The 27,141-nt window shown below is 34.6% G+C and overlaps 1 protein-coding gene across 2 annotated transcripts in view; it reads right to left on the minus strand.

The window, feature by feature from the left end:
- The window catches only part of RNGTT (RNA guanylyltransferase and 5'-phosphatase), a 308,710-nt gene that overhangs the window by 51,101 nt on the left and 230,468 nt on the right, over positions 1 to 27,141 (minus strand). For both annotated transcript variants that reach the window (XM_087865314.1, XM_045807080.2), the window contains one exon: positions 297 to 363. In XM_087865314.1, the coding sequence (XP_087721440.1) occupies positions 297 to 363 (67 nt within the window). The remainder of the gene's footprint in view (positions 1 to 296; positions 364 to 27,141) is intronic.

A 27,141-nucleotide genomic window follows, 5' to 3' on the forward strand; every position in this document is an offset into this window, starting at 1 on the left:
CCTGCTCAGCGGGGAGCTTGCTTCTCCCTCTCCCTCTGCCTCCCCTGCCTGCTCATGCTCTCTCTCTTGCTCGTTCTTGCTATCAAATAAATAAATCTTAAAAAAAATTTTTTTAAATAATCAATTCTCTGAAAATCTGACTTACTTGTTCAGCAGGGATATGCAAAAGCAAATGAAATCAGTAATTCACATTCATAATATTTTTGATATGTTGATGGTTATTTGCAGGGTTTTGATGGGTTTTGGACAAGTGAACTACATCTAAGAAAAATATACTGGAAAATAAACCATCATACCTTGATTTGTGCAAAGGGTCTTTCATAACCTCCAACATAGAGCAGACCAACATTCTGAGGAAGTAACCTACAAAACAAAACAAAATTGCATTATTTTGAAAATATTCTTCCTTATATAAGCTTGTATAATCATCAAAATTTGTATAACAAATAGACTGTGAAAAAATATCTTTGCAATTATTCTTGTCTTTTGCTCTATAAGATAGCAACCAGCCAAGGAATAATCCATTTTTTAACTACTTTGGAAACAGTTTATCACAGGAGGGTACTTTGTTTTTGTTTGTTTGTTTATTCAAGTATAATTAACATAGAGTGTTACATTAGTTTCCAGTATACAATGTAATGATTCAAGAATAATTCTTATACTTCAGAAAACGGTGGTAAATGCTGAGAATGGAAACTTAGATGTAGAATAGTTTAACATATTAGTAATTCTAGCAAAATTACCACAGAGTGTCTCTGGGAAAAAATTAAAATAAGTAATGCATATATTTAAAAATTTGTAAGGATTCAATTCAAGAAACACTCATTGTACAACTATACTATGCACTATAGGAGATAGAATACACCTAAATAACTCAGTCCCAAAACCTAATAGGAAAACCAGGCACATAAGTACATAATGCTACCAAAAGGTGCTCTCTGAAAAGTGCTATATAGATGTATTTGCCACTGCAAAATAGTGGAGTAAGAGATACTTGCAATCGAGGAAGCTGGAAAAGTTCAAATAGGTGAGATTTGGTTCAGCCTTAAAGGATGGGTAAGGCAAAGGGAGAAATTTAAACAAATCCTGAAAATGCAGAAGATCTGAGACAAAAAGTAGACAAGTATGGCTAGAGTGAGGGATAATTTAGCTGAAGATGAAAATCCAAAGGAAGTTTAGAATTAGCCACATAGAATCTCAAATGCCATATCTTTATTTTATAAGCAGTATGAAGTCATAGTTCTATAAGATATACTTAGTTCTTATAAAAAATAAATACACATGAAAATAAAAAGCAAACCACACAGAGGGTAAAATTAATAATAATAATAATTAATAATAATAATAATAATAATAATAATAATAATGGCTACCTTCTCTGTATCATCCCTCCCTTCCTATTCCCACTTCAGAGACCTATCATTCCTGAGTGCATTAAACAATGTGAATGAAGAAACACCATCATTAGAACTGTCCTTGTGGAGCATACAGTGGTACAAGGTATGAGAACATAATTAAACATTCTTGTGATTATCTCATTTTTTAAAAAGATTTTATTTATTCATTTGACAGAGAGAGAGAGGGAGACAACCAGCGAGAGAGGGACCACAAGCAGGGGGAGTGGGAGAGGAAGAAGCAGGCTCCCAGCGCGCGGGGAGTGGGGGGGAGCGCCCGATGTGGGGCTTGATCCCAGAACCCTGGCATCACGCCATGAGCCGAAGGCAGACGCTTAACGACTGAGCCACCCAGGCGCCCCTCATTTTTCTTTTATCATAAATCTTTTTTCAATGGACACTGTGAGTAAATGAACACTCTTAACCTTAGTGTACATAAAGAATATGAAAAACTTTGCCTATACTCCTTGCCCAAAGCAACTAGGCCAAAATACATCTCCTCAGAGTCTAGGTAATGAAAACTAATAGCACTTTACGGCAGTAAAACAATGATCTCAAGGATGACTGTATATTCTATTGCATGAATCTGAGAATGAAACACTGAGTAGTATTTAAAGTGAACAAAAGACTGCAAACTCAAAAGAATCCCACAGAAATTTCTCAGCATACCATATTGGTCTAATCATAAAAAATCAGAACACAAGATTGTCATAACCATCCTTTTAAATTTATAGTTAGTGACTTCAAAAATCCTATTTCAGTAATTCCAGGATATGCATTTCTTCATATTTTAACTTCTCTGAGAACTGGATGCGTCTGATATTCTATGGTGTTTTATGGTCACTGTCTCCAGGTGACAGGTGTGAGATGGTTCTTCCATTGACTCAGTCTGGGAAGTTGTCTTCCATTGACTCAGTCTGGGAAGACTAAGAAAGCACACTCTCAAAGCACCTTAGATTTTATGAAATAAGGCAGATAGATATTCAATCTCTCAGGAATACCCTCTGCTCCTTGACATTCTTTAAAGGCTTACAAAGCATTAAAGGCCATTAAAAGAATATTAATAGCTGATGAACACAATCCTGATTAAACCAAGTTAGCAAAAAGCTTCTTAAGTTAGCAATGTAAGTGATACTTGCAGTAATTCATTTTAGCATGTTGTTGAAGGTCATAAACATGACTAAAGGCATTTGTTCACCAAATATAAGTAGAAAGTATAGGCAATGTCTCTAAGTCTCAATTGTGAAATGGAGAATTTCTTAGCCATCAATTAACATATAAGAAATTAAATCTCTCAAAAATCATTGCCAGTATCACAAATTTAATGGTAGTTATATATAGCAGTGGTAATTTATTTCCTATATAACAAATGTTCACAAAAACCTTAATAAACCCCCTTCAGAAGTAAGAATAGTCACTGTTCATACAAATAGATGCTACAGAAAGAAGAGAATAAAAGCTGGCTGACTTTTAAAAATCAATATGCCTCTAATTACTACGCATATGCATTTCAGGAAGCTTGCCAATATACCATTTAGTGTCCCCCCCCCCTCCTCCAACTTGCCTATCTAATAGCTACCTTTCCTTAAACAAGAAATTTCTTAAATATGTCAATTATGTAGCATATACATGTTTCACTTTTTAAATACCATTCTCTCTCATTCATGTACCTATTATTACTTACCATAGATTGATTATATTACCACCATCAACTGAGTGGGTTTTAATATGTACCATAATCTAAAGGCCTGCTATGCACAAAATAATTAACACTCTGAAAACACTTTTAAGATGGGATATTTCTTTAACCGTTTTTACCTTTCAAAAAATTATTTTGCCAGATTGTATACACAATTGTTGTCAAATAATAGACCATTTTATGGTGACAGGGTACTTGCACATAATACAGCAATCATACATTTTAAATCCCCCAGTGTAGGGCATTAATTCAGCACTCATAAGTGCATTCATATGTATATGTTAAAATAGAAACCCTGACTCATTTAGTACCAAATAATTGCTTTGCCCTTAAGTTACATGAACATTAACATAACCTTTATACAAATGCTAACAACTCCTAATATATTTGCTTGTAACTAAATACTTCTGTAGTGTGGCTATCAACGAGGGAAATAGCAGGGCACCTGGGTGGCTCAGTTGGTTAAACATCTGACCTTGATCTCAGGGTCATGAATTCCAGCCCTGAGTTAGGCTCCAGGCTGGGCATAGAGCCTACTTAAAAAAAAAAAAAAAAAAAAAGAAAGAAAGAAAAGAAAAGAAAAGAAAAGAAAAGAAAAGAAAAGAAAAGAGGAAAGCAGCAATAAGACAGCAATAAGGCATGGGGGTGGGAGAATGAGGGATGGGCCTATTGGAGTTTTTAAAAAAGTAAACACAGGTAAGACTACTGTTCATTTTGCTTCAAATTCCCAAATACAAATATTAACAAATATCTATCCTGGAAAGAATGCTGTAAAGTTATTTTCAGAAAAGTTTCTCACATGATGGAAAAATAAAACTTGTCAGGTAATAAAATGAACATTATTTAAAAGGACCTCATTCACCATAACCTAATGATATATCAGATATAAAAAAATGCTTTAAAAGGAAACCAATCTATAATTGCTTCAAATTAAAAGTTAAAAAAAGGAAAGGGAATCTTTTTAAAATAAGAATAAGCTAAATAACTCAAAATTAACTATTCTGTCTACAACCCATAATTACAATACTTACTGATAGATATATTTTTCAACTGCAACAAAATATTCTGAAAAAAAATGTAGTTTATTTATTTTTAAGACAGACAGCGTGCACACCCACGCATGAACAGTGGTGGAGGCGGGAAGGGGGGAGAGAAAGAGAGGATCTATAAGTAGGCTTCAAGCCCAGTACAAAGCCCAAGGTGGGGAAATCTCACGACCCTGAGATTGTGACCTGAGTCGAAGTCAAGAGTCAGATACTTAACAGACTTGGCCACCCAGGTGCCCCCAAATTTACAGTATCTTTAATGCTGATTTACATAAAATCGTACTTCTTAGAGAAACTACATCCAATATATCTATTGTTAGGAAAAAGGAGAATGCAAATGTATTTAATATGGGATCAATAGCACCCTTTTGAATTTGAGAAAAATGCATATTACTGAGAAGGCCTCTATTCTTTGAGACTCCTAGTAGGATGTAAATAACAGCAGCATATGCCCTTAGGCCTAGAAAAAACTTGGATGAGCCAATGAGTAAGTTTATTATTATCTTTAGAGACTTTTCATAGCCTACCTTTTTCTATTCTAGTTATTTTCTAAACCCTAGTACAGGCATAACAAATGCTCTGGACTTTTGTTAAAACAAAACAAACACCACAGCCACCACCACATTTAAAGAATCTGCATGCCAACAGAAATAAGTTACATAAAAATGAAGTTTGATTAAACAAAGTATATACTGAGTGAAATAAATAACAAATAATAAATAAGACTGGGGAAGGATTAATACAATGCTGAAGCAAACAAAAGAAAATGGAATCATTTAGCAAAGGTATATAAGAAACGTTGAGCTATCTGTATTCACAGAACAAATATATCTGTAACTATATTATTATCAGACAGAAAAAAGTCAAGGTAAAAAGAATTATTGAGGTAAAGAAAGATACCTCAGAATAATAACAGGTTCAACTTGTCAAGAAATTTATATGCATCTGATAACATAGCTATAAAATATATAAAACAATTAACAATGTACATGATGAAATTAAACAAATTCACAATCATGGTAGGATTTTAAACTTTCCTCTCTTAGTCAATGATGGAAAAAACAGAGCACAAAAGCCATCAGAACACACAACTCAGTAATACCATTAGCAAAAATATATAGGGATACCACCTAACAGTTGCACAATACATGGACCACAGAATATACATACACAGAAAATGTATAAAAACTGGCCATATATGCTGGGCCATGAAGCAAATTTGAAGCAAATAAAATAATTTAGATTACAATCTTTAAACACAAGAATTCAGTTAGAAGTCAAGAACATAAAAATAACCAGAAAATCCCCATGTTTAAAATGATAGAAATACATCAATAAATAACCTATAGGACAGAAAGGACATTCCAAAGGAAATCATCAAATATTTTTAACTAGATAAAATAACAATATATCAAAACTTGTAAGATACAGCTAAATCCAACTTAGACAGAATTTTTTTTTTTTTAAGATTTTATTTATTTATTCGACAGAGATAGAGACAGCCAGCGAGAGAGGGAACACAAGCAGGGGGAGCAGGAGAGAAAGAAGCAGGCTCACAGCGGAAGAGCCTGATGTGGGGCTCGATCCCGTAACGCCAGGATCACGCCCTGAGCTGAAGGCAGACGCTTTAACCACTGTGCCACCCAGGCGCCCCAGACAGAAATTTATAACCCAAACTGTATATTTCAAAAAAGAAATGCTGAAAATCAGTGAGTTAAAGCAACCACCTCAAGAAATTAGAAAAAATACCACTAAATTAAATCCAAAGAAAATAGAAGAAAGTAAGCTGAAATTCATTAATAGAAAACATACACTAGATAGGATTAAAAGATTAAAAACTGTTTCTTCTAAAAGAATGATTAAATTGATAAATCCCTAATAAGACTGACAAACAAAAGATAAAGCACAGATAGTATCAGGAATAACACAGAGAACACAGCATACATATACTAAAAAATAAGAGGATATTATAAACACCCTTACACCAACAAGTTTGAAAATTGAGACTAGAAAAACTTTCAGAAAAATACAGTGAACTAAAACTGACATAAGAAAAAACAGAGTACCTTACTTGTCCTACTGTAAAAATTTTTAATGATCTCCCCCAAAGAAAGCAAAAGGTCTAGATGGATTCTTCAGCAAATTCTACCAAAAATTTAAGGGAAAATTAATTCTAATCATATATAAAATTTTCCAGAAAAAAGAAGGAATACTTATATTTTAACAAGTCAGCATGAACTCTGACACTCAGATATGAAAATGCAATGTTGATCAAGAGAAAATGAAAAAAACCAAGCAAGAGACCAAGGAAAAATATTTGCAAGAGGACTTTTATCCAAAATATTAAAGAACTCTTAAATCTCAACAATAAGAAAATGAGCAACCTAATTAAAAAATGGCCAAAGACCTAAACAGACATCTCGCTAAAGATATATATGTCAAGTAAGCATAAAAAAAGATGTTCAACATCACAAGTCATTAGGGAAATGAAAATTCAAATGAGTTACCACTACACACCTATTAGACTGGCCAGATCCAAAACACTGATACCAAAGAATGCTAGTGAGAATGTGGAGCAACAAGAACCGTCACTCATTACTAGTAGAAATGTAAAATGTAGAACAGGTTGGCAGTTTCTTATAAAACTAAACATATTCTTACCATATGACCCAGCACCACATTCCTTGGTATTTACCCAAATGAGTAAAAAACTTACGTCTACCTAAAAACCTAACAGCTAGGTGATAACAGAAGAAACTATGTGCTGGGAGAGAGAGGATATATGGGAACTCTCTATTTTCTGCCCAAATATCTGGAAACATAAAACAGTTCTAAAAAAAAGTTTATTTTCTTTAAAAAAGTACAATGTTGATAACAAGAAAGGAAATGTATAGGTCAATTTCTCTCACAAACAAAAATGCAAAAAGGAGAAAGAAAAAGAAGAAGGGAGGAAGGGAAGCCCTAAATAAAATGAGAGAATATATCATGTTCACGGATAGGAAATCTCAATGTTGAATATACTTAAGGCAATGTTAATAATTCTAACAGAAAATAAGAAACTTAATAAGCTCCTGACAAAATATACATGGGAAAGCAAAAGAACAAAAATATAAAAGATTCTTTCCTAAAGAAGAACAAAATAAGGAGACTGAGTCCATTAGCTATCATGACTTCTTACAAAGCTTCAGCAATAAAGAAAATGTGGTATTAGCATGGGAACAGGCAAAAACACCAGTGGAATACAGTAGAGAGTCTAGAAACAGACCGTTACACATAAACAAACACTTGATTTATTAAAGGTGGCACTGTAGGACAGTGGAGAAAAGCCTTATAAGTGTTAGAAGGAAAACAAACCTGGGTAAATTCCTCTTTAATTTTAATGTGACAAAAAAATACTGGTAAATCATATTATATAAAAATTTCAACAAACCATCAGGGCAAAAACAGTATAAATAAAGTCAAAAGATACCTGACAAACTGTGAGAAAACATTTGCAATATACACTACAGAGAAGGAACTAGTAATTCTATTATTAAAAACTCAAAAACTGAAGGGGAAAAGAGCCAAAAACCTGTTGAAACAATGAGAAAAAGACATTAAAAGGCAATACACACACACACACACACACACACACACACACACACACACACACACATGGACATTAAGAATATACAAAAATATTCAAACTTACTTGTAATTAAAGAAATACATATTAAAACAGTACGGAGATACCATTTCCAACCTATCAGATTGGCAAAAATTGAAACATACGGAGAATGCATTCTGTTGGCTAGCCTGGGGGAAACAAAAGTTCTTATATACTGTTCTTGAAAAAGCAAACTAGGACAATGGTCATGGAGGAAAACCTGGCATTGTCTAACCACACACACACTTAGCTTTTGACCTAATAATCTCTCTTCTAACAATCTGCATTGAACATACACCCCCCAAAACTCAATAATACACATGTACAAGGCTGTTCACTGCACACTATTGGTATGTAAAATACTGGAACAACCTAAGTACACAGCAGAGTAGTTAAATAAGTTACAGTAAATCCATACAATGGAGTAATATGTACTGTAAAAAATGAGGAAGATCTCTAATCACTGACGGGGAGCAATCTCTAAGATATGCTTACTGATAAGTGAAGAAAGAAAAGTAAAAAAGGATATATAGTATGTTACTCTTTTTAAGACTTTATCTATTTTAGAGAGAGAAAGAAAGAGTGCAAGCGGGGAGAGGGGCAGAGGGAGAGAGAAAGGGAGAGGAGACTCTGCACTGAGCACAGAGCCTGACACGGGGCTGGATCTCAGGATCCTGAGACCAGGACCTGAGCCGAAATCAAGAGTCGGACGCTTAATTGACTGAGCCACCCAGGCGCCCCCATAATGTTATTATTAATGTAAGAAAGAAAAAGTATTAGAAAATATTCAGGTAACTGTTCATTTGTACAAAAAGATTTCAGGAAAGCTAAAACAGAAACTCTAAAGATTGTTTTCCTTTAGGGGCAGGTATTGTGGTGAATGAAGAAGGACAATTTCATGAGAATACCTTTTTGTAAAGTCATGATTATTACATATTTTTTAAGATTTTATTTATTCATTTGAGAGAGAGAGCACACGTGAGCATGAGCAGGAGGAGAGGCAGAGGAAGACGGAGAAGCAGACTCCCCGCTGAGCAGGGAGCCCAATGCAGGCCTTGATCCTGGGACTCTGAGATCATGACCTGAGCCAACGGAAGATGCTTAACCGACTGAGACACCCAGGCGCCCCAAGTCATGACTATTATAACCATGATAATGTTTCATACACCAAATAAATAAATAAGTAAACAATCAAAATCAATCAGAATGTTAAGGGAACCCAAAATGGAGTAAAAATAACTGTATCACAAATGAATAACATCCAACATTAAGGGGGATGGGGATGAAAAAGAACTTTGACTACATTCCATAAGGCTACAGTAGAAAGAACTGTACACAAATATAGTCCTTGAGCTAGTAAGCTTGCTTCTCACAGGGGTATGGGTTAGTAATTCTGAAAATGTTATATGTATACTAGGAGTTAACAAACAAATAAATACATCATGGATAAGGAGATGCAGGTTTCTCACTGTATAAAGAGTTACACATAAGCAAAGGGGAAAAGCTAGAATTAACATTATGATGCCGGATTGGAATCAGAAGTATTAGCAGGAATTCATAGCTTTTAATATATTCACAGATGGATAAAAAAATAAATATAAATGTGTGTGTAGGTGCATGTTAATATATGATACATTCCTAGCTCTGAAAACTGAGAGGGCCTATAATGACACCAAGCAGCAATGACCAGACTGAGGATCTAGGTTTTTCTATCATTACACACACAGTGGGGTCCTTGGAGAAATGGCTGATTCCTGGACTGCAGGCAGGAAAATATAAGAACCTGGAACATCTATGGAACTAGAAAGTAAGGAAGTGCTGAAAAATATTGAGAGAATGTCAAAAAGACATAGAAACCAAACTGAAATTCTCAATGACCAAAGCCAAAACAGCAACATAAAATGAGAATACTGGATTATGTAACCCACAGAATAAAATATTCTTAAATCCTTACTAATATAAACAAACATATGGGGAAGGGGGGACAGTTCTTTAGAGTAAAATTCCCACTGATACATTGAAAAAGAATGAGGGAAATTGAAATTCACCATTATTTGAAATATTCACCAAATCAAAATTGAAAAAACACCACAGTGATGATTGTTACAGACAAAAGCCAATGAAAGATGTTAGAACTAGAAGATGAAAATATGAGAAACCTGCTATTTGCCTAGTCTCAAAGTTTCCCCCAAGAAACACTTATTAATTACAAAGAAAATATAGTGACTTTAGAGAAACCCAAACAAGTAACCAAATCTGACATCACGGTAGTAAGATTTATCAACATGCCGTCCCCTGCCCCAACACCATAAAACACACTGAGAAAGACACAATATCACTTCCATGGTGTTCCTGCCAAAAAGTACTGAAAAAGATCAAACTAAGGGACAATACATGACCAGTATTCTCCAAAAAGTGTAAAGATCATGAAAAACAAAAATGAGGTATTGTCACAGATTTGATTAAGGAGACATGAAAACTAAATGCAATGTGGAATCATGGATGAGAAACAGAATATTACCGGGGAAACTGACAAAATTAGAATAAGGAATGTAGTTAAGTTCATAGTATTGTACTAACATTTATTTCCTGATGTTGACAATGGGGGAAAACAATGTGACAGATATACAGGAATACTCCGCATTATTTTCGGAACTTTTCTATATGTCTAAAATTTTAAAATAAAAAAATTTTAAAAACATGCCATGAGACAACATGGATGGGCCTAGGGGTTACTACACTAAGTGAGTCAGACAGAGAATGACCTGATTCATATGGTTTCACTTATACGTGGAATCTAAATGGGTGATGGGTATTAAGGAGGGCACTTGTTATTATGATGAGCACTGGGTGTTACATGTAAGGGATGAATCACTAAATTCTACTTCTGAAACTGATATTACAATATGTTAACTAACTGGAATTTAAATAAAAACTTGAAACAAAAAATTTAATTAAAATAAATTTTAAAAACAAACAAAACAGATCCTTAAATATGGAAAGCAAACTGATGGTTGCCAGAAGGGAGGCAGGTAGGGCGATGGACAAAATAAATGAAGGCGATAAAGAGGTACAAACTTCCAGTTATAAATAAGTCACGGAGATGAAAAAAAGTACAGCCTTGGGGATGTAGTCAATAGTACTGTAATAACGTTATATGGTGGTTGTACTTACTGTGGTGAGCATTGAGTAATATGTAGAATTGTTGAATCACTATGTTGTACACCCAAAACTAATATAATACCGTCTGCCCATTATACTTAGAAAGAAAGAAAGGAAGGAAGGGGAGGGGAGAAAGGGAAAGGAAGAAAGGGACAGCCTGTCCCCCACACCATACCCAAAAATTATCCCGAAACAGATTGAGGAACTGAATGTAAGACCTGAAACCATAAAACTCTCAGATGAAAATATAGAAATAAGCTCCTTGACATCAGTCTTTGCAATCATTTTTTGACACCAAAAACAAAGACAACCAAAGCAAAAATAAACAAGTGGAACTAGTCAAACTGAAAAGCTTCTGCAGGGCAAAGGAAACAATAAACAAAATGAAAAGGGAACCTACAGAACAGGTGAAAATATTTGCAAATTAAATGCGTAATAAGAGGTTAACAACCAAAATATATAAAGAACTCTTAACAATTCAACAGCCCCCCCCAAATCCAATTAAAGTATGAGCAGAGGAACTAAAAAGACATACAAATGGCCAACAGGTACAAGGAAAGGTGCTCACCATCACTCTCAGGGAAACGCTAATCACAACCACAATGAGATATTATTATATGTTACTCCTTGATAAAGCTATAAAAAATGTACAAACTTCATCTTCCAAATTTTGTTAAATATATTTAAAAAATAAAGTCTACAACGGTTCACAGGCCATACAGCAAACCGAGCCTACAAATAATTCTAAATTGATCCACTGATCATTCTAAATGAATAGATTTGTTACTTGAAGAACTGCTTGTGTGAACATGAAGCAGAACAGTTTGAAAGTTTAACAGGGAAATCATTACATACATACAGATTCCTGCCTAGTTTGTTATCTAATGATACTAAACATTCTATGGCTTCCTTCTACCTACAAAAGAAGAGATGGGAGAATGACTTATGTGGGAAATAGCCCAAATCTAAACATCTGAAATCATCGGAATCATCACCGTATCCATAAATGTTCATCTCCTTGACAATGACACCGTGATGGATGTTATGTGTAAAGCACATTTGTTAAAAGGTTAAATGGAGTAAAAGTTTCATTTCCTGTTATTGGCAAATTCTGGACCTTCTTTTATTTTTTTTTCCTTCTGTTTTTGTTGTACTCTTCCCCTGTATACTTTGGACAAGAATTTGACCGTGAAGTCCTTGTTTTCCCCTGGGAAAATGTAGGAACATTATGTTAAGAAGCCATTTCTACAGGAAAAGAAGTACAAAAGATGCTCTGAAGTGTAGAAACAGAGAAATTTAAGCTGAGTGGATATAATTCACAATTCAATTTTTTCAGTCTAAATTATAGCACCATGTCACATGTTACCAGCAATTTCAATAATAGCTATGATCAATCAAAGAGAAAAATGTTGTTGTTGTTTTTTTAAATCACAGACCCCAAAATGACTGAGATTGTTATATTTCACATTGAAAAGAATTACTGCAAATCTGAATTTCAGCTTCATTGAGCTCTTTACAAAATGCTGACTGACACATGAACTATAACCAAAAATACAGAGAACTGCCTAAGTGTCTCATTGATAGAATACATATTAAATTGGTCTTCTCTCTGCTATTAATTTTAATTTGAATATTCCCCTAGTAAATATTATATATTTTATATATTAAAACATGGATTATAGTAGGTACAGCATTATTATTTTTTCATCGCTAGGCACATACTGGCAATCTTTATTTTTAAAAGTAATTAATTTTATCTTTTTTATGACTATAAAAATGAATCAGCCTATTTTGAGTTAGCTCAATAGATAGTTTCTCCTTAATTCATCAGTACGTTTTTTGTTCAAACAGAGTAACTACTGACTGGTTGTACTTTGTAGAGCCCTTAAAGGAACTTTTTACCAGCTATTGAATAGCTCATGTAAAAGAATCTGAACTATCACAATTCATTTTATATTTTATTTTGATATCTGTTCCAAACGTACTTATAACTAATGATATAATACTAAAACTCTTTAACAATTACTTCAAATTTAAAAGTGACTGTCTAGAATACGGAATTGCATGTCAATTATTTTGCTTATAAATGACAATATTTATCCTTGAAATATGCTTTGATCAACTAACAATTAAAAGTTAACATAATGTGTGAGATAGTTCAACCTCAATAATGTAACAACTATAATCAAGCATTCAAGACAAAGTTCCAGAATCTCATTTGCTGATAACAGAAAATAATGAAATGTCCCTAAGAAAGGCATTTTCATTGGATAGTGCCATCAATGTTACAAAGCATGGCAATTTTAACATTTCTTAAAACATTAATATACAGGCGCCTGAGTGCCTCAGTCAGTTAAACGTCTGACTCTTGATCTCAGCTCAGGCCTTGATCTCAGGGTCATGAATTCAAGCCCTACACTGGGCTCCACACTAGGGGTGGAGCCTACTTAAAAAAACAAACAACAAAAAAAACCCCACATTAATAAAAATTAAATGATACCTGCTGACTAGGACCACATTTGATAAATGACTTAAAGACCTTCATATCCTTATGGCTAGGCTAATTTGATTTTTCCTGAAAAGTGAGATGGAGGTTATCTAATAATCACAATATTTTTCCATTCATTTTTCCCATTCTATTAAGTGACTGATGTGAATTCTTACAGCAGGTTATGGTCATTACAACTTTAGAATATGCTCAGCAAAAACATGATGGACAGTAATATAATATTATTTTTCTCCTCAAACTAACCAGGCTTTCAGAATGACTTAAATGGTATGGTGGATGCATTTTAAAAACCCATTTCTTTGTACATCAATGTTCACGGCAGCATTATCCACAATATCCAAAAAAAGTAGAAACAATCCATACGCCCATCAAAAATTGATAAACAAAATGTGGTACATACATACAATGGAATTATTATCTGGCCTTAAAAAAGAAATGAAATATTGACACCCTACATGGATGAATCCTGGTAACATTATGCTAAGTGAAATAAGCCAGTCACAAAAGGATTAATGTATGAGTCCAATTATGTGAGGTACCTAACATAGTCAAATTCATAGAGACAGAAAGTAAAATCGTGGTTACCAGGGACTAACTTGAGGAAGAACAGGGCATTATTGTTTAATGGGTACATAGTTTCTGTTTAGGATAATGAAAAAGTTCTGGAAATGGACAGTGGTGATGGTTGTACAACACTGGAAATGTACTTAATGTCATTTATTTGTACACCGAAAAATAATTACAATGGTACATTTTATATTATACATATTTTACCACAATTTTTAAAAGCCCAAAAATATCCATTCCTAAAATACATGTCTATCAACAACTTTAAACATTTTTCTCTTCTCGATTTCCAGAGATTGTTCCAGACCTCTTCCTTTCTCCAAATCTCCTCAGGTCCATCCTTGTCTCACTCCAAAAAACCCTTTCATTTCTCACCGAATAGAGAAATCTAGTCTTGAGCTGCAAGACTATTCATTATTCAATTCCTCTGTATTTCTGTACATACATTCTCAGTTTCCCTGCTTGTCTTGACCATGCTAAAGCTATCTAGTCCTCCATTTACTTGATACTTTTTGGACTTTATCACTTACTCTTTCTTTTCTCGAAGACATGAAATCTTTTATTTTCTTCTACTCTTGCAGTTAACAAGGAGGGTTATAAGGTCAGGAATGGTAATTCTCAAGTTGAGTCCACTAAAGATTACTAGAGTGATAATATTTATGGAAGTAATCCACCTAAGAGAGACAACTCATGATGCTGTGGAAACAATGGCTTGAGATTATGGAGCAGGTCTGAGTCCTAACTGTAGTGCTTATTAACTATATTACTTTAGGCAACTCACTTAACTCCTCCTTAGCTTTAGTATTTTGTTGGACAAATGGGTTTAGCTTACTTCACAGAGATCTTTTGAGGATTAAATAATATATGTATTCAATTAATATTTATTAAATCAAAATCAGTTGAATACATTAAATGACCAAGGTACAGTCTCAAAATACATGACAGTTTAAAAGGAAGAAAAAATTAATTGCCTTGTGTGGAAATACGGAAGTTTGTGGTTAATGACAAATAAGAGAGTCGAAAATTATAAACCTGTCAGAATTTATATGCTACACGCATATCTACATGTATGAAAGAGGGAGAAAAAGGCAGATGATATCCTTTAAGATCACCTAACCCTTTTTCTTTATTATCTGGCCTAGTCACATAGTCACAAAGCAATCTTCCGGTGACTAAGTTTCCTGAGTAGTTAGATCAGAAATGAGATACTGTAAATAGCAGGCCTAAGTATGTATGTACAGCTGACCCCTGAACAACATGGGTGTGAACTGCACAGATCCACTTACATGCTGACTTTTCCAATAAATACAGTAATGAATTTTCTCTTCCTTATCATTTTCTTAGTAACATTTTCTTTTCTCTGACTTACTTTATTGTAAGGACCTAGTACATAACACATATAACATACAAAATATGCATCAATCAACTGTTTATGTTATCGGTAAGGCTTCCAGTCGACAGTAGGCTCTTAGTAGTTTTGGGGGTGGGGGGAGTCAAAAGTCATACAAAGATTCTAACTGCATGAGGAGTTGGTGTCCTAAACCCTGCATTGTTCAAAGGTCAACTGCATATGTGTGTATCTCTGTGTGTGTGTGTGTGTGTGTGTGTACACATACATACATATGTAATGATATATCATTACAAATTGGTACTGATAATTACAAAAACAACGGTAATAATAGTTATTTGCTAAGAATATCAATATGCGAGGCCACGTGCTAAGCTTAATTTTACATTACACTGGTCTTCTTCCTAGTATGAATTTTAATTTAGGACTGTCATTTAATCTTGTCAAAGAACCTCAAGAGTTAGGTATCATTATTATCCCCATTTAATAGATATGGAAGTTAACAGAAATGACTAATTTGCCTAAGGGCACACAGCTTGTAAGAGGTAGAACTAGGAATCTAAATTCTCTTCCTCTGGTTCTTTGTTCTTAATTTTCATGCATTATGGGCCCTGTTTTAATAATTTACAAGTTTGGTTAAGGATAATTAATTTCCCAAAACATGATCAACTCTGAGTAATAGAATCAGTCTGGGGCTTGCAAAGCTCTACCCAACCTCTTCAGATGTGTGGAGTATCTCTTCAATCAACAACAAGGGAGGAAAATTAAGTCAAATCTGTATTCATCTTGGCTCTCCCCCATCTTCTTTCTCCCTTTTCATGAAAACTGAATCACTTATTATATATGCCAGCCTTTGGGCCAGGTACCATAGATATAAAGATAATCCCTACCGCCAGGAGCTCATAGCCTTAAAGAGACAGCAGTTTTGAAGTAATTAAACTATAAGAAACTAAGACAAATTGGTAAATCCTATTACAGATTCACATGAAGTATGTATTGTAGCAATCTGAATACTAAAGACTTAAACTCTGAAAGTAGAAGCTTGAATGTTAAGTGGAAACCCATTTGCTGGTTTTTAGGGAATTCCTTGTAGATGCACTATGACTCAACACTGGAACCACTAATGGGAGTTTTCATATTTTAAGACTCTCTTATCAAACACCATGAAATGTCATCATATAAAATTTTATATTACAATCCCAAGCTTCTAGTACTACAGTGCCTGACACAAGGGAGATGTGATCAAGGGTTGCTCGGTAAGTAAAAAACAAAAGTAAAAAAAGGGGAGAAAAATCAAAACAAACAGAAAACCACACTATACCTCCTTAGGGAAGAACTAACCATTAATAATAAGTTAGTCTAAACAATACTTGAAAAATATAATGCAGATTTTTAAATGAATGGATATAAAGCAAATTTATATGTAATTACTTTGCTATAAAATATTTTGATATGCAAAACCAAAATTGACAGCTAAAGTTCTAGCATGACCTAAACAAGATAAGACTACCTAGACTTAGGGAATTTTAAAGTAGGATTCTTACAAATGAGATGACAGATAAAGCATAATAGAAATAATGAAGAAGTTTAACAGCTTCCTAAAACTCTTCAATTTTAGAAAAATAAACCCGAGGTATTCATGCAAAATTTAAAAATGTTGCTTGCTGTAGTACAGTCTAAGCTGGAATTAAAATGTTTGGAACTGGGGCGCCTGGGTGGCGCAGTCGTTAAGCGTCTGCCTTCGGCTCAGGGCGTGATCCCAGCGTTCTGGGATCGAGCCCCACATCAGGCTCTTCTGCTGGGAGCCTGCTTCTTCCTCTCCCACTCCCCCTGCTTGTGTTCCCTCTCTCGCTGGCTCTCTCTCTCTCTCTCTCTCTGTCAAATAAATAAATAAATAAATCTTTAAAAATAAATAAATAAATAAAATGTTTGGAACTATCTGTGGCATAATAGTCAGCAATAAATTATTTTGTAAATGTTCTGATTATGGCTAGTGGGGCCCAAGTTAATTTATGTCTAAGGTCAAAATTAAATATTCTACTTCATTTCCTAAAGTTTGGTTATTATTATAAGCTCACAAGTTCAGAGCCTCCTTTCACATTCTAGCAGGTGATACCCAAAAACAGGTATTAAAATAGCCTCTTTCTAAGACCAGAATTTCTGCTTCAGGAGTCTGAATTGATTATATGTGAAATATTGGAATGGGAATGGGAAGAATGATAGTAGAGAAGGAAAATAAAGTCAGTAAAACAAGGAACACCAAAAATAAAGAATATCAGCTTATTAGCCAAGAAGTTTTTTAGTATGCTAATATTCCTTAACTCAAAAAAAAAAATAATAAGAGGAGCAAGACAGCAGCAGCAGGCAAGGGGCATGAGGCAAATCTTAGAATCAATATGAACGCTGAGTATGTCATCAATGCACTGAAATGCCCTTTTTGGGGAAAGAAGGTGGGAAAGTAAGCCTGTTCTGGGTGAATAAATAAGGTAAAGCAATGTGTTGCGTCTGAGATCAGATTAATTTTACAAGGAAGTGGAGATATCTTTACATTGTATTTTACCAAGTACAACGCTTATAAGAATAACAATCTTTGCCATCAAATAAAACACAAAGCTAATAAAAACAAAAAGACACCGTGGATTTATCTGTTATATATACATAATTTAGAGATGGATGCAAAGAAATGTTACTATAAATGAGAAACAGCACTGATAGATTTTCTGTCAGATATCACATAAGAAAAAGGGCTCTATAATTTAAATGGTTCTATATTTTAAATGATTCCAAGCAGCAAGTTGGAAGCTTTGGACTAGTACTGTTTTTAAATGGAATTCTACTACCATACCTAAAAAGACAAGCACATTTCAACTATTTTGTAAGGTAAAATATAATTTAGTAAGGCAAGTATCAAGGTAGCCTAAAATAAAGTGAAACAATTCCATATGTATACAAGGCACAACAAAATTAAAATCTAAATGTGCACAGATACTGAGGGAATTTAACTACTTCGTAAGTACTTAAGTTAAATTTCAACAGTCTGCCGTGCATTAGAGAGGTACGCAAAAGATGACAAGCACCGTAAGTGAAGACATCCTGAAGAGAGATGGCAGATTAGCTTCTGTCTACCTGCTACTGCCATAACTAAAATCATCCAAAATACTTTGTTCCATTGTTTTCTTACAGTACCTATAATGTTGTTTACAAACTACCTACCAATGTTGCTTATAAAGTACTTGCCAAATTTGTATTTACTGAAAGTTTTAACCATAGTTTAAAAGAAGTCTGACACGGAAGTGAAACTCAAACTAGGTAGCTACTTATAAAATATGAAGAGCACAGTACTTCCAATTATAACCATTCCGGGCTATGAAAAACACAATTAAGGAAACAACTTCCTATGTGTAATAGCAGTTTGAAATGAAATAGAAATTTCATGGATTAGTGTATGTTGACACAAATAACTGCACACAAGAATGATGGTTCCGTCTAAGCTACTGACTCTTCATACAGCTCTTTCAGGGAAGGGAGGGCAGAGTTGCTAGGTGTGAAGAACACTAGGAAAGGAAAGAATCCCTTTGTACAAGGAAAATTTGTAAGAGTTAATATACTAATTCATAATTTCTTTAAAGGAGTATTTCACATTTTAGCTTAACTTTTCTTCCCTTTTTATTAATATTTCATAACTCTTCTGAAATTGCTATTCCCCAAAAGGGTGCTCGGCAGAAATAAATGTGGAAACTGAGCCATCACAACAACAACAACAACAAAAGGGGCAGGAATAAAGAAAGAAAATCGATGCTGACTGCATCATCAAGAAAACACAGTGAATTACACTGACAAGAGGTCCTCTTGCAGTAATAAAAGTGCAGAAACAACTTGATACGTATAGTGTCTCGCCTCGGAGAAAGTGACATGTCAGTATTCGTACAAGAACATGGTGGGAACAGGGTTATAGTGTTAGATATATAAAAGGGAAGGGCTAAAAAAGTACCAATATAAAACTTTGCTATTAAGATGCTTAAAATCTGAGACAGGAATTCAGATCTTACTTTCTGATTTCCTTATCATCAGCAACTGGAGGCCTCTGCCTTCATCAATTCTTCTTCTTGACTGTCTTGTGAATGGGCCCTAGTTGTCTTGACCTGAAACACCCTTCGTCTCCAACAGCAGCCATTTCTCCAGACAAAGCTCCAGTGCCATCTCCTGTGTGAGGCTTGCTTCGAGTGCCCCACCCTCACTGATCTCTTACTGTTCTGATTCTTGTGCAGCACCAACAACCCAGGCTACACAGGCTGATCCTTATTTATACATTGTCATACATAGTTCACCGTTGTTTCATGTTTTTTCATTTGGTTTTTCTTGTTTTTTGTTTTTCCTGTTTTTAAAGAGAGGCAGACTGCCACATGCAGCGCCTCATCTGGATGCGTCAGGAGACTTGGAAGCCTGACTACCCTACGTTCTCCTACAAATGGACTTTGAGGGCTTGTTGGACGTTCCAGCAGAGGAGCGCAGCTACTCATAGACCCTTGACCGGAGAAAGGTCCTCTCTGCCCAAACCTGACCAAGCATGCAGCTTAGGGAAAAACGCACATGGAGCAGTGAGGGAGGAAGGGAACTACCTGCCTAGCCAGTCAGATCAGCTTAATCAACCCCGGACATCACTGGGGTCACAGATGTCATGGCCAGACTGCTCTTACATCTTCATGTGTCTGTTTTATCACAACTATGTTGTAATTCCCTACAGGAAAATGATATGTAATATTTCTTCTACAGCCCTCATAGGGTTTATCACTGTTCTAGGTATTCAATAAGTTATTCAATAAACATTTGTAAAATAAATCATACTAATTATTATACTAATACCCAATGTTTAGTATATGTATCAGACACTGTGCTAATTGACTTGCATTAATTTAATCTTCACAGTAACTCTGTGAGGTAGGTTATAATTAGTATTAACTTCATTTTACTTATGAGAAAACAAAAGCTTAGTTTGGTAACAACCAGGATCATAGTAATCATCTCAAAGTAATACGCTCCCCATAAAAGATATGAAAACTATTACACAGTGCTTTCAATCTATGACAAGTTACCTACATAGAGGGGTAGGAAAATGGAAAGGCTAACTACTCAATGTTTCAAATTCACCAAATTGTCTGGGGTCCTTAAAGTCGGTGCCTCTATCTTACCTGGAACTCACAGGCAAATGCCACACACGAGGCACACAGTAACCTTGAACAAGTAAATTTCACGTTAAAATAAATATGCTGTATAAAAGCTTCCCTCATCTTAAAAGAACGTAAGTAAACAACAGGGAATCCATCATTCTCTTCCTAATTTTATTAGGGCAAAATAGTCATTAATGAAGAAGAAAATGACAATGGCTTTATTGAAAGCCTCTCAGTTAAGCTCATTGTCCCCTAGCAAAATTCAGAACTTGATCTTACTATTATCAAACAAAAGATTCCAAGATTAAGAAATTTAGCTAAAGTTTTAATTAGATGGAACAATTCCTTGTTCAACTACCAGGATAAAGGGGGATAAAGAGACAAGTGTGATAATTTCAAGATTCCTTTGAGGAGATGATGCATAATTACTTCAATAATGGAAATAAATGTGTGCATATAATGTGACATATAATAAATATAAATTATATACATATATATACAATGCATCTATAAAATAAATAAGCTGTTTATTAGATTAGATATTTAAGAGATCATTTTTAAGCAAATATGATTCCAAATTTATTTTTTTCTCCCTGAATCCTCTAAAACTAACAATAGATTTAAGCTCATCTATAGATGACTGACCCTATAATAAAATACCTGTTATAGCAAGAAATAGGATGTTACACAGAAAACAATTCCAAATAATGATTAAACAAATAAAAAAAATATCTAGCTCAAAAGTCATGAGGACAAGAATGTTATCTAAAGATCCTTGAACAAGGCAGAAAGACTGGGGTTGATCCCATACATCAAGGCTGTATTTTCACGAATCATTTCACGATGGTTATTGTAAGAATGGGGAAAGTAATAGAGGGCTGACAAATATAGTTGATGCCCCAGCGTCTCATGTGATCAAGAAACACATTCTACAACAAACACTTTTTTCCTCATAAAAATTTGCTATTTCAAACATTTGTAAACTGTTGGACCCAAGAGAATAAATCTTCTACTCTCTAAGACTCAACTTGTCTTTTCTTCAGTTACAATTTATTTTAAAGAATGGCATGGGGACTTAGTCTTTTAGTGACTATTACTCCATGAAAATAAACTTTCCATGGTCAATTTTTTTAAATATATCTAGAAATCAATGATGCCCCATTATAATCTGTGAAAACTGAAAATATAAAAAGTCCTAGTAGCACCATAGGTCTTTGCCAAAGATGAAAGATACCAGGATAAGAATGCAATCTTTAAAGACTTCTTAACTCCTGACTTTAAGCGATAAATACTGTCAGGAATCAAATGACAAGTGTTTCCAAACCATCTTGCTACCAATACACCAGCCAAAGTACACAGTATCAAAACATCTTTCTTTCTTATGTTTGATCTCACAAACAATACAATTATAATCAGTAACAGAAAGAAAGAGAATACTCTCCACAAACATTATAGGTATTATCTCTGCTATTCCTCTTCCCTCACAAAATTTGCTAGGTAGAAATCCATTTAGGAAAAGAAGAACCCAGTGGTCATACCAACTAGATGGTTTCAGCTTAAAAGTACGAATTATATCTTTTTTTTTTCATTCTGTCAAATTTATGACCAATAAAAAATATTTTTAAAACACAAGTAGTCACAGCTATGAAAAAAAAAGGAATTATACCTGACATACAGGATATATAAGTTACAACAGATACACCTTGTATCTGCTATCTTTTTACTTCAGTAAGGGGCTGACTGGCTATGCTAGAAAAGAATAAATCACATTTCAGGGAACAACTATCATTTGGTTAATTGGTTTAAGCAGAGCTAGATATATACAGAGTGATTCTGCCAAAGAATAAAGAAAATCATTACAGTGAGCTCCTTATGACTTCTTAGAGCAGAAATCTTAGGGTTTTTATTCTTCTGGGCAAGGAAGTAGGTAAGAACTGTTTCTCAGAAAACAGTCAAACAGTTCTCTGAAATATGGGAATACAAACTAGGTCAATTCCTAGCTGATATCACTTTTTTCTAATTTAGAGAGACTTTGATGGCAATACTTTGCCAAATCATGACAAATGCTATTACCTACAGCATTCACCCTCTCCAAAGTACAAAAGGTCTTCAAAGCCACAGGTACTATGTTTTATGGTGGAACAATAGAGTCTACCCTCAAGAACATTATTTTTTAGTGAAAGACACAGAAAAATCAAACTCCACAATTCAATGTAATAAGCCAAATACACAGAAGAACCAATGGACTCAGTGCAAAGGGGACCACCAGGTAAGACTTCATTTGCCAGTGTGTTTTTGCTTGTTTCTCTTTTGTTTTTTTTTTCTTTTTTGTTTCCCAGAAGTATATTTTATTTGATGCCATAACAATACATTTTGTAACTAAGGCTGAAGAGCTTAGGTTTTCCTAGACCAGGTAGCAGGTTCCAGTGAATGCAGGATTGGGGGAAGTGGGTAGCCTTTATGTAATACTTGAAGTCCAATGGCTCTCTCTTCCAGGCCACAGTGACAAACTATTTCTTTCAAATTCCTTTTTTGCCTCACTGGGTCCTGGAGGGCTTCTGCGGCCAGCACAGTTGCCGCTAGTGATACCTGGCTACCTCACTGCCCACTGTCCCAAGGATAACAGCCCTGCTTCCTAGGGTGACACCCCTGAAGTTCAGAATGTGTGTCTTTGTTTGCATGCTGAGATCTGCTGCTGTTAGACATTTCCACACCCCCTGCTTCTCTTTTCTCCCTCCTTGCCCTAGCAGCTAATGCCCAATATCAGATCTCAGCTTTGGGCATGGAGGCTCCAGCTCTAGCTTCTAGACTGTAGGGTGGTGGCTGATCTTTATGTAGGTTCATTGGTGCTGGTACTTTCTGAAATGTTACCACTCCGGCCCCTCCGTTCTTCCTAGGCAGCTCCACGCCCTGTGACTGCTGGCTCACCCATGGCGCTGATGGACTGCAGCCAGTGCTGCAGCACTTTGGAATCTGAAGATTTTTCTCTGTCTTATTTTAGTAAAAATGGAATTTATGCATTTTCATTTATTTTCCCTGTTGTTGTATGTGTTTTCCAGGAGGAAAAGGGATGTTTTTTTATGCTAAACTATAAGCTTCAGATTTTGGCAATAATACCAAGCAGGCATAAACCTTCCTCTGAGAAAAGAGAAATCTGAAAGGTGGCCAAGGCCACGGTTTTCGCTTCTTCAAAACACACAGTATTAAATTATCCATATTCATTTAGTGAATGAATTGCCAATGTCTGTGACTTCTGGAGGAAGGAGGATGAAATCTTAATTTATAAATATTTATCTTAAAATACAATGAAGATTAAGAAAGAAAACATCCTATGCTGGGACACTAACAGCTTTCAAACTAGATTGAGGCTGAATGGGAGAAAAATATAAAGAAAGAAAATAGGGTAAAGAGGGACTCAACTGAACTGCTTTTGGAACACAAGTTAAGCTGCTGTGGTCATTTAATACATATATGTACCATAATATTTAAGATCATTCAGCGCACTGGGGCCCACAAATGCAAGCCACATACGTAATTTGAAATTTTCTAACAGGCACATTAAAAACAATAAAGACATGGACAAGATGAAATTAACTTTAACGATACATACAAAATACTATCATTTCAATATGGTAACAAATACCAAAGCTATTAGTGAGCTATTTTACTCTCTTTTTTCAAAATCTGGTGCGTACTTTATACTTACATTTCAGACTAGCCACATTTCACGTGCTCAATAGCCACATGTGGCTAGTGGCTACCACACTGGAGAGTGCAAATAAAGAGCAAGTGAACTATGTGTTCATTCCAGGATGTGACCTGAACAAAAATTCGCAAAGAACTCTATTGAACAAAGAAGAAAATTCTGCTACATCTCAAGGTGGAATCTATTGAACCCACTGCAACCAAGAGTGGAAAATAACTGCTCATATACTTCCTGCCTCTGTGAAGACTACCTAACAAACTGGGGTAGACCTGGGCCGTGCAGCTGGAACCTGTTCTTAGACAACATTCTGGAAAGCTAGAAGATGGAGATAATATGCAGTAAGTAATCATCATGAATCAAGAGGTTACAGTCTCTTTGTAGAAAAAGATTCTATCCTAATCTCATCTATTTGGTTTAAATCAAACAGGTTATCTTGTCAGGTATCTTAAATTTTTATAATCAACAAGCTACATGCATATATGTAACACATATACATCACATTACTTAAATTAGCTTTGTCTTTTTATTTTTTTTATTTTTATTTATGTATTTATTTATTTGAGAGACAGAGTGAGCATGAGAGAGCACAAGTGGGGGGGGGGAGAGGCAGAGGGAGAAGCAGACTCCCCTGCTAAGCAGGGAGCCCAACTGACATGGCTCAATCCCCAGACCGTGGGATCAGGACCTGAGCCAAAGGCAGACACTTAACCGACTAAGCCACCTAGGTGTCCCTAGATTAGCTTACTTTTTTAAAATCAAGAGTTCTATATTTCAAGCCAGCTTGATATTCCTCCACTATATGTTTCTCTCTTTCAGCCTTGTACTACTATAAAAATGCAAAGTAAAAGTTATGCTAGATGATGTAAATAGCATATTGTTTGTATACAAATGAATGCAATTAAAATTGCTTAGTGATTCTTTGAAAGTTATTGTTTCTCCTTCTGCTATGAACTGAACGGTTGTGTCCCCTACCAATTCCTATACTGAAACCTTAATCCTCAGTATGAAGGTATTTGAATGTGTGACCCATGGGAGATGATTATGGTTAAATTAGGTCATGAGAGTAGGCCCTTCACCATGGGATTAATGCCCTTATAAAACAAACAAGAGACTTGAGATCTCTCTCTCTCTTTCTCTCTGCATGCACATACCAAGGAAGGCCATATGAAGACATAACCACCAGGAAAAGGGCCCTTACTGAGAACCCAACAATGCTGGCACCCTGATCTCCGACTTCCAGCCTCAAGAACTGAGAAATAAATGTTTAAACCATCCAGTCTGTGGTATTTGTTATAGCAACCTTAACTAAAACACCCTCAGTAAGACTAAATATACTTTCAAAAATGTAGATCATGAATTTATTAGGCAATATAAAAGTACACTTCTACTCAACCAGTATGCAAACTACGCCCAGACTTCCAAGAGTCTAATATAAAATAACAAGGTCTTATTATATGTATGCATTTAAATGCACTACATTTGGTCTAAAGGTTAAGACTACTTCCTTTATCTATCAAAAATTCTAAGTAGATTCTTTTTAAAAAATTCTAAGTAGATTCTTTTTAAAAAATTCTTTTTAAAAAACTTTAAAAAAAAAGTAGATTCTTTTTAAAAATTTTTTTAAAAAAGATTATTTTTAAAAAGGAAACAAAATATAACAAATGGTATTTTGATTAATACACCAGATTTTAATTGTCCTTCATATGATTTCCAAGCATAATATTTAAAATTCTTCTCTTTTTTAAATGCTGCCTTGCAACCACAGTAATCTAAATAGTGAAGTATAATGTGTTCATGACTGGTATGTAGAGGTCTAGACAGCAAATGATCTCTGAAGAGACATATTTCCATTAAATAATAAGTCCACAGCACTTTGTACTATCCTACCATATACAAATTTGGAGGACAACAAAATGACATCAGTAAAAAGGAAAATTTTATAGAAAAACGTATGTTCTTTCTCTTTGCAGGAGTTGAAAAAAAATTACGTAGTTTCCAGAAATTCATGAGTATAACCTAAGAAACATATTTCACAGTGATTTTTTTAGGTTAGGTTTTTCTTAGTAAATTGTTTTTGGCTTAAAATTAAAAAGCTAAATATTACTAATGTGCTTAAATGCTTTCTTGCGTGAAACTGGGAATCTTTTTCAACATAATAATTTTCACCTACAAACGAACCATTTTACTTGTTTCCTTCTCATTTCTAACTTCAAATAAACAGAAAATCTACCTTGCTCTTGAATAATCTCCAAAGATAAGCTTTGATCTTTTAAAGTTCAGCCTTTCAATGTTTCTTACAAATAAATCCAAACTACTTCCCCCCAAAGATTCACATCTGAATTACAGCACTGACATTTAGAAATTTGCTTTCCAATAATAATCTATCAAAATTGTATTCTACGTACTTAGTTATTAATTCTCCGTAATTTTTCTTATAATTGCATCTTTCTAAGCATTTAGGAACACTTAAAGACACCTTACCAAGAATAAGCTTTAGTCTATATCTTGACAAGCTATAAATCCAGCGTAATACCCAAACACACGTTGCATATACCCAACACTACCTACAATGTAGTTACCGTACAACAGTATTATTTAACATGTATTACTGGTTTCATATTAATAATAAAAGATTGTTTGATGAACAGACTAATCTTTGTATAGTAGCTTACAGTCTACAGACTCCCTTCACACTCACTAAGTCTCATTTATCTACATAACAATTTTATGTAATTCTGCTTAATGGGCTCGTACCTATATACTTAGCCTGGATATCTATTAACTTGATACATCTTAATCAGTTAACAGGTTTCATGTAGCATGTTCACACAGAGAATCAGCCTTCAGCACTAAGAAGTTTAAATTTAAATTAAGAATTTCCAACAAATGCTTGACC

This window comes from Ursus americanus, chromosome 11, assembly GCF_024610735.1.
Source record: "Ursus americanus isolate L20-20 chromosome 11, mUrsAme1.1.p, whole genome shotgun sequence".
Taxonomy (NCBI): Eukaryota; Metazoa; Chordata; class Mammalia; order Carnivora; family Ursidae; genus Ursus; species Ursus americanus.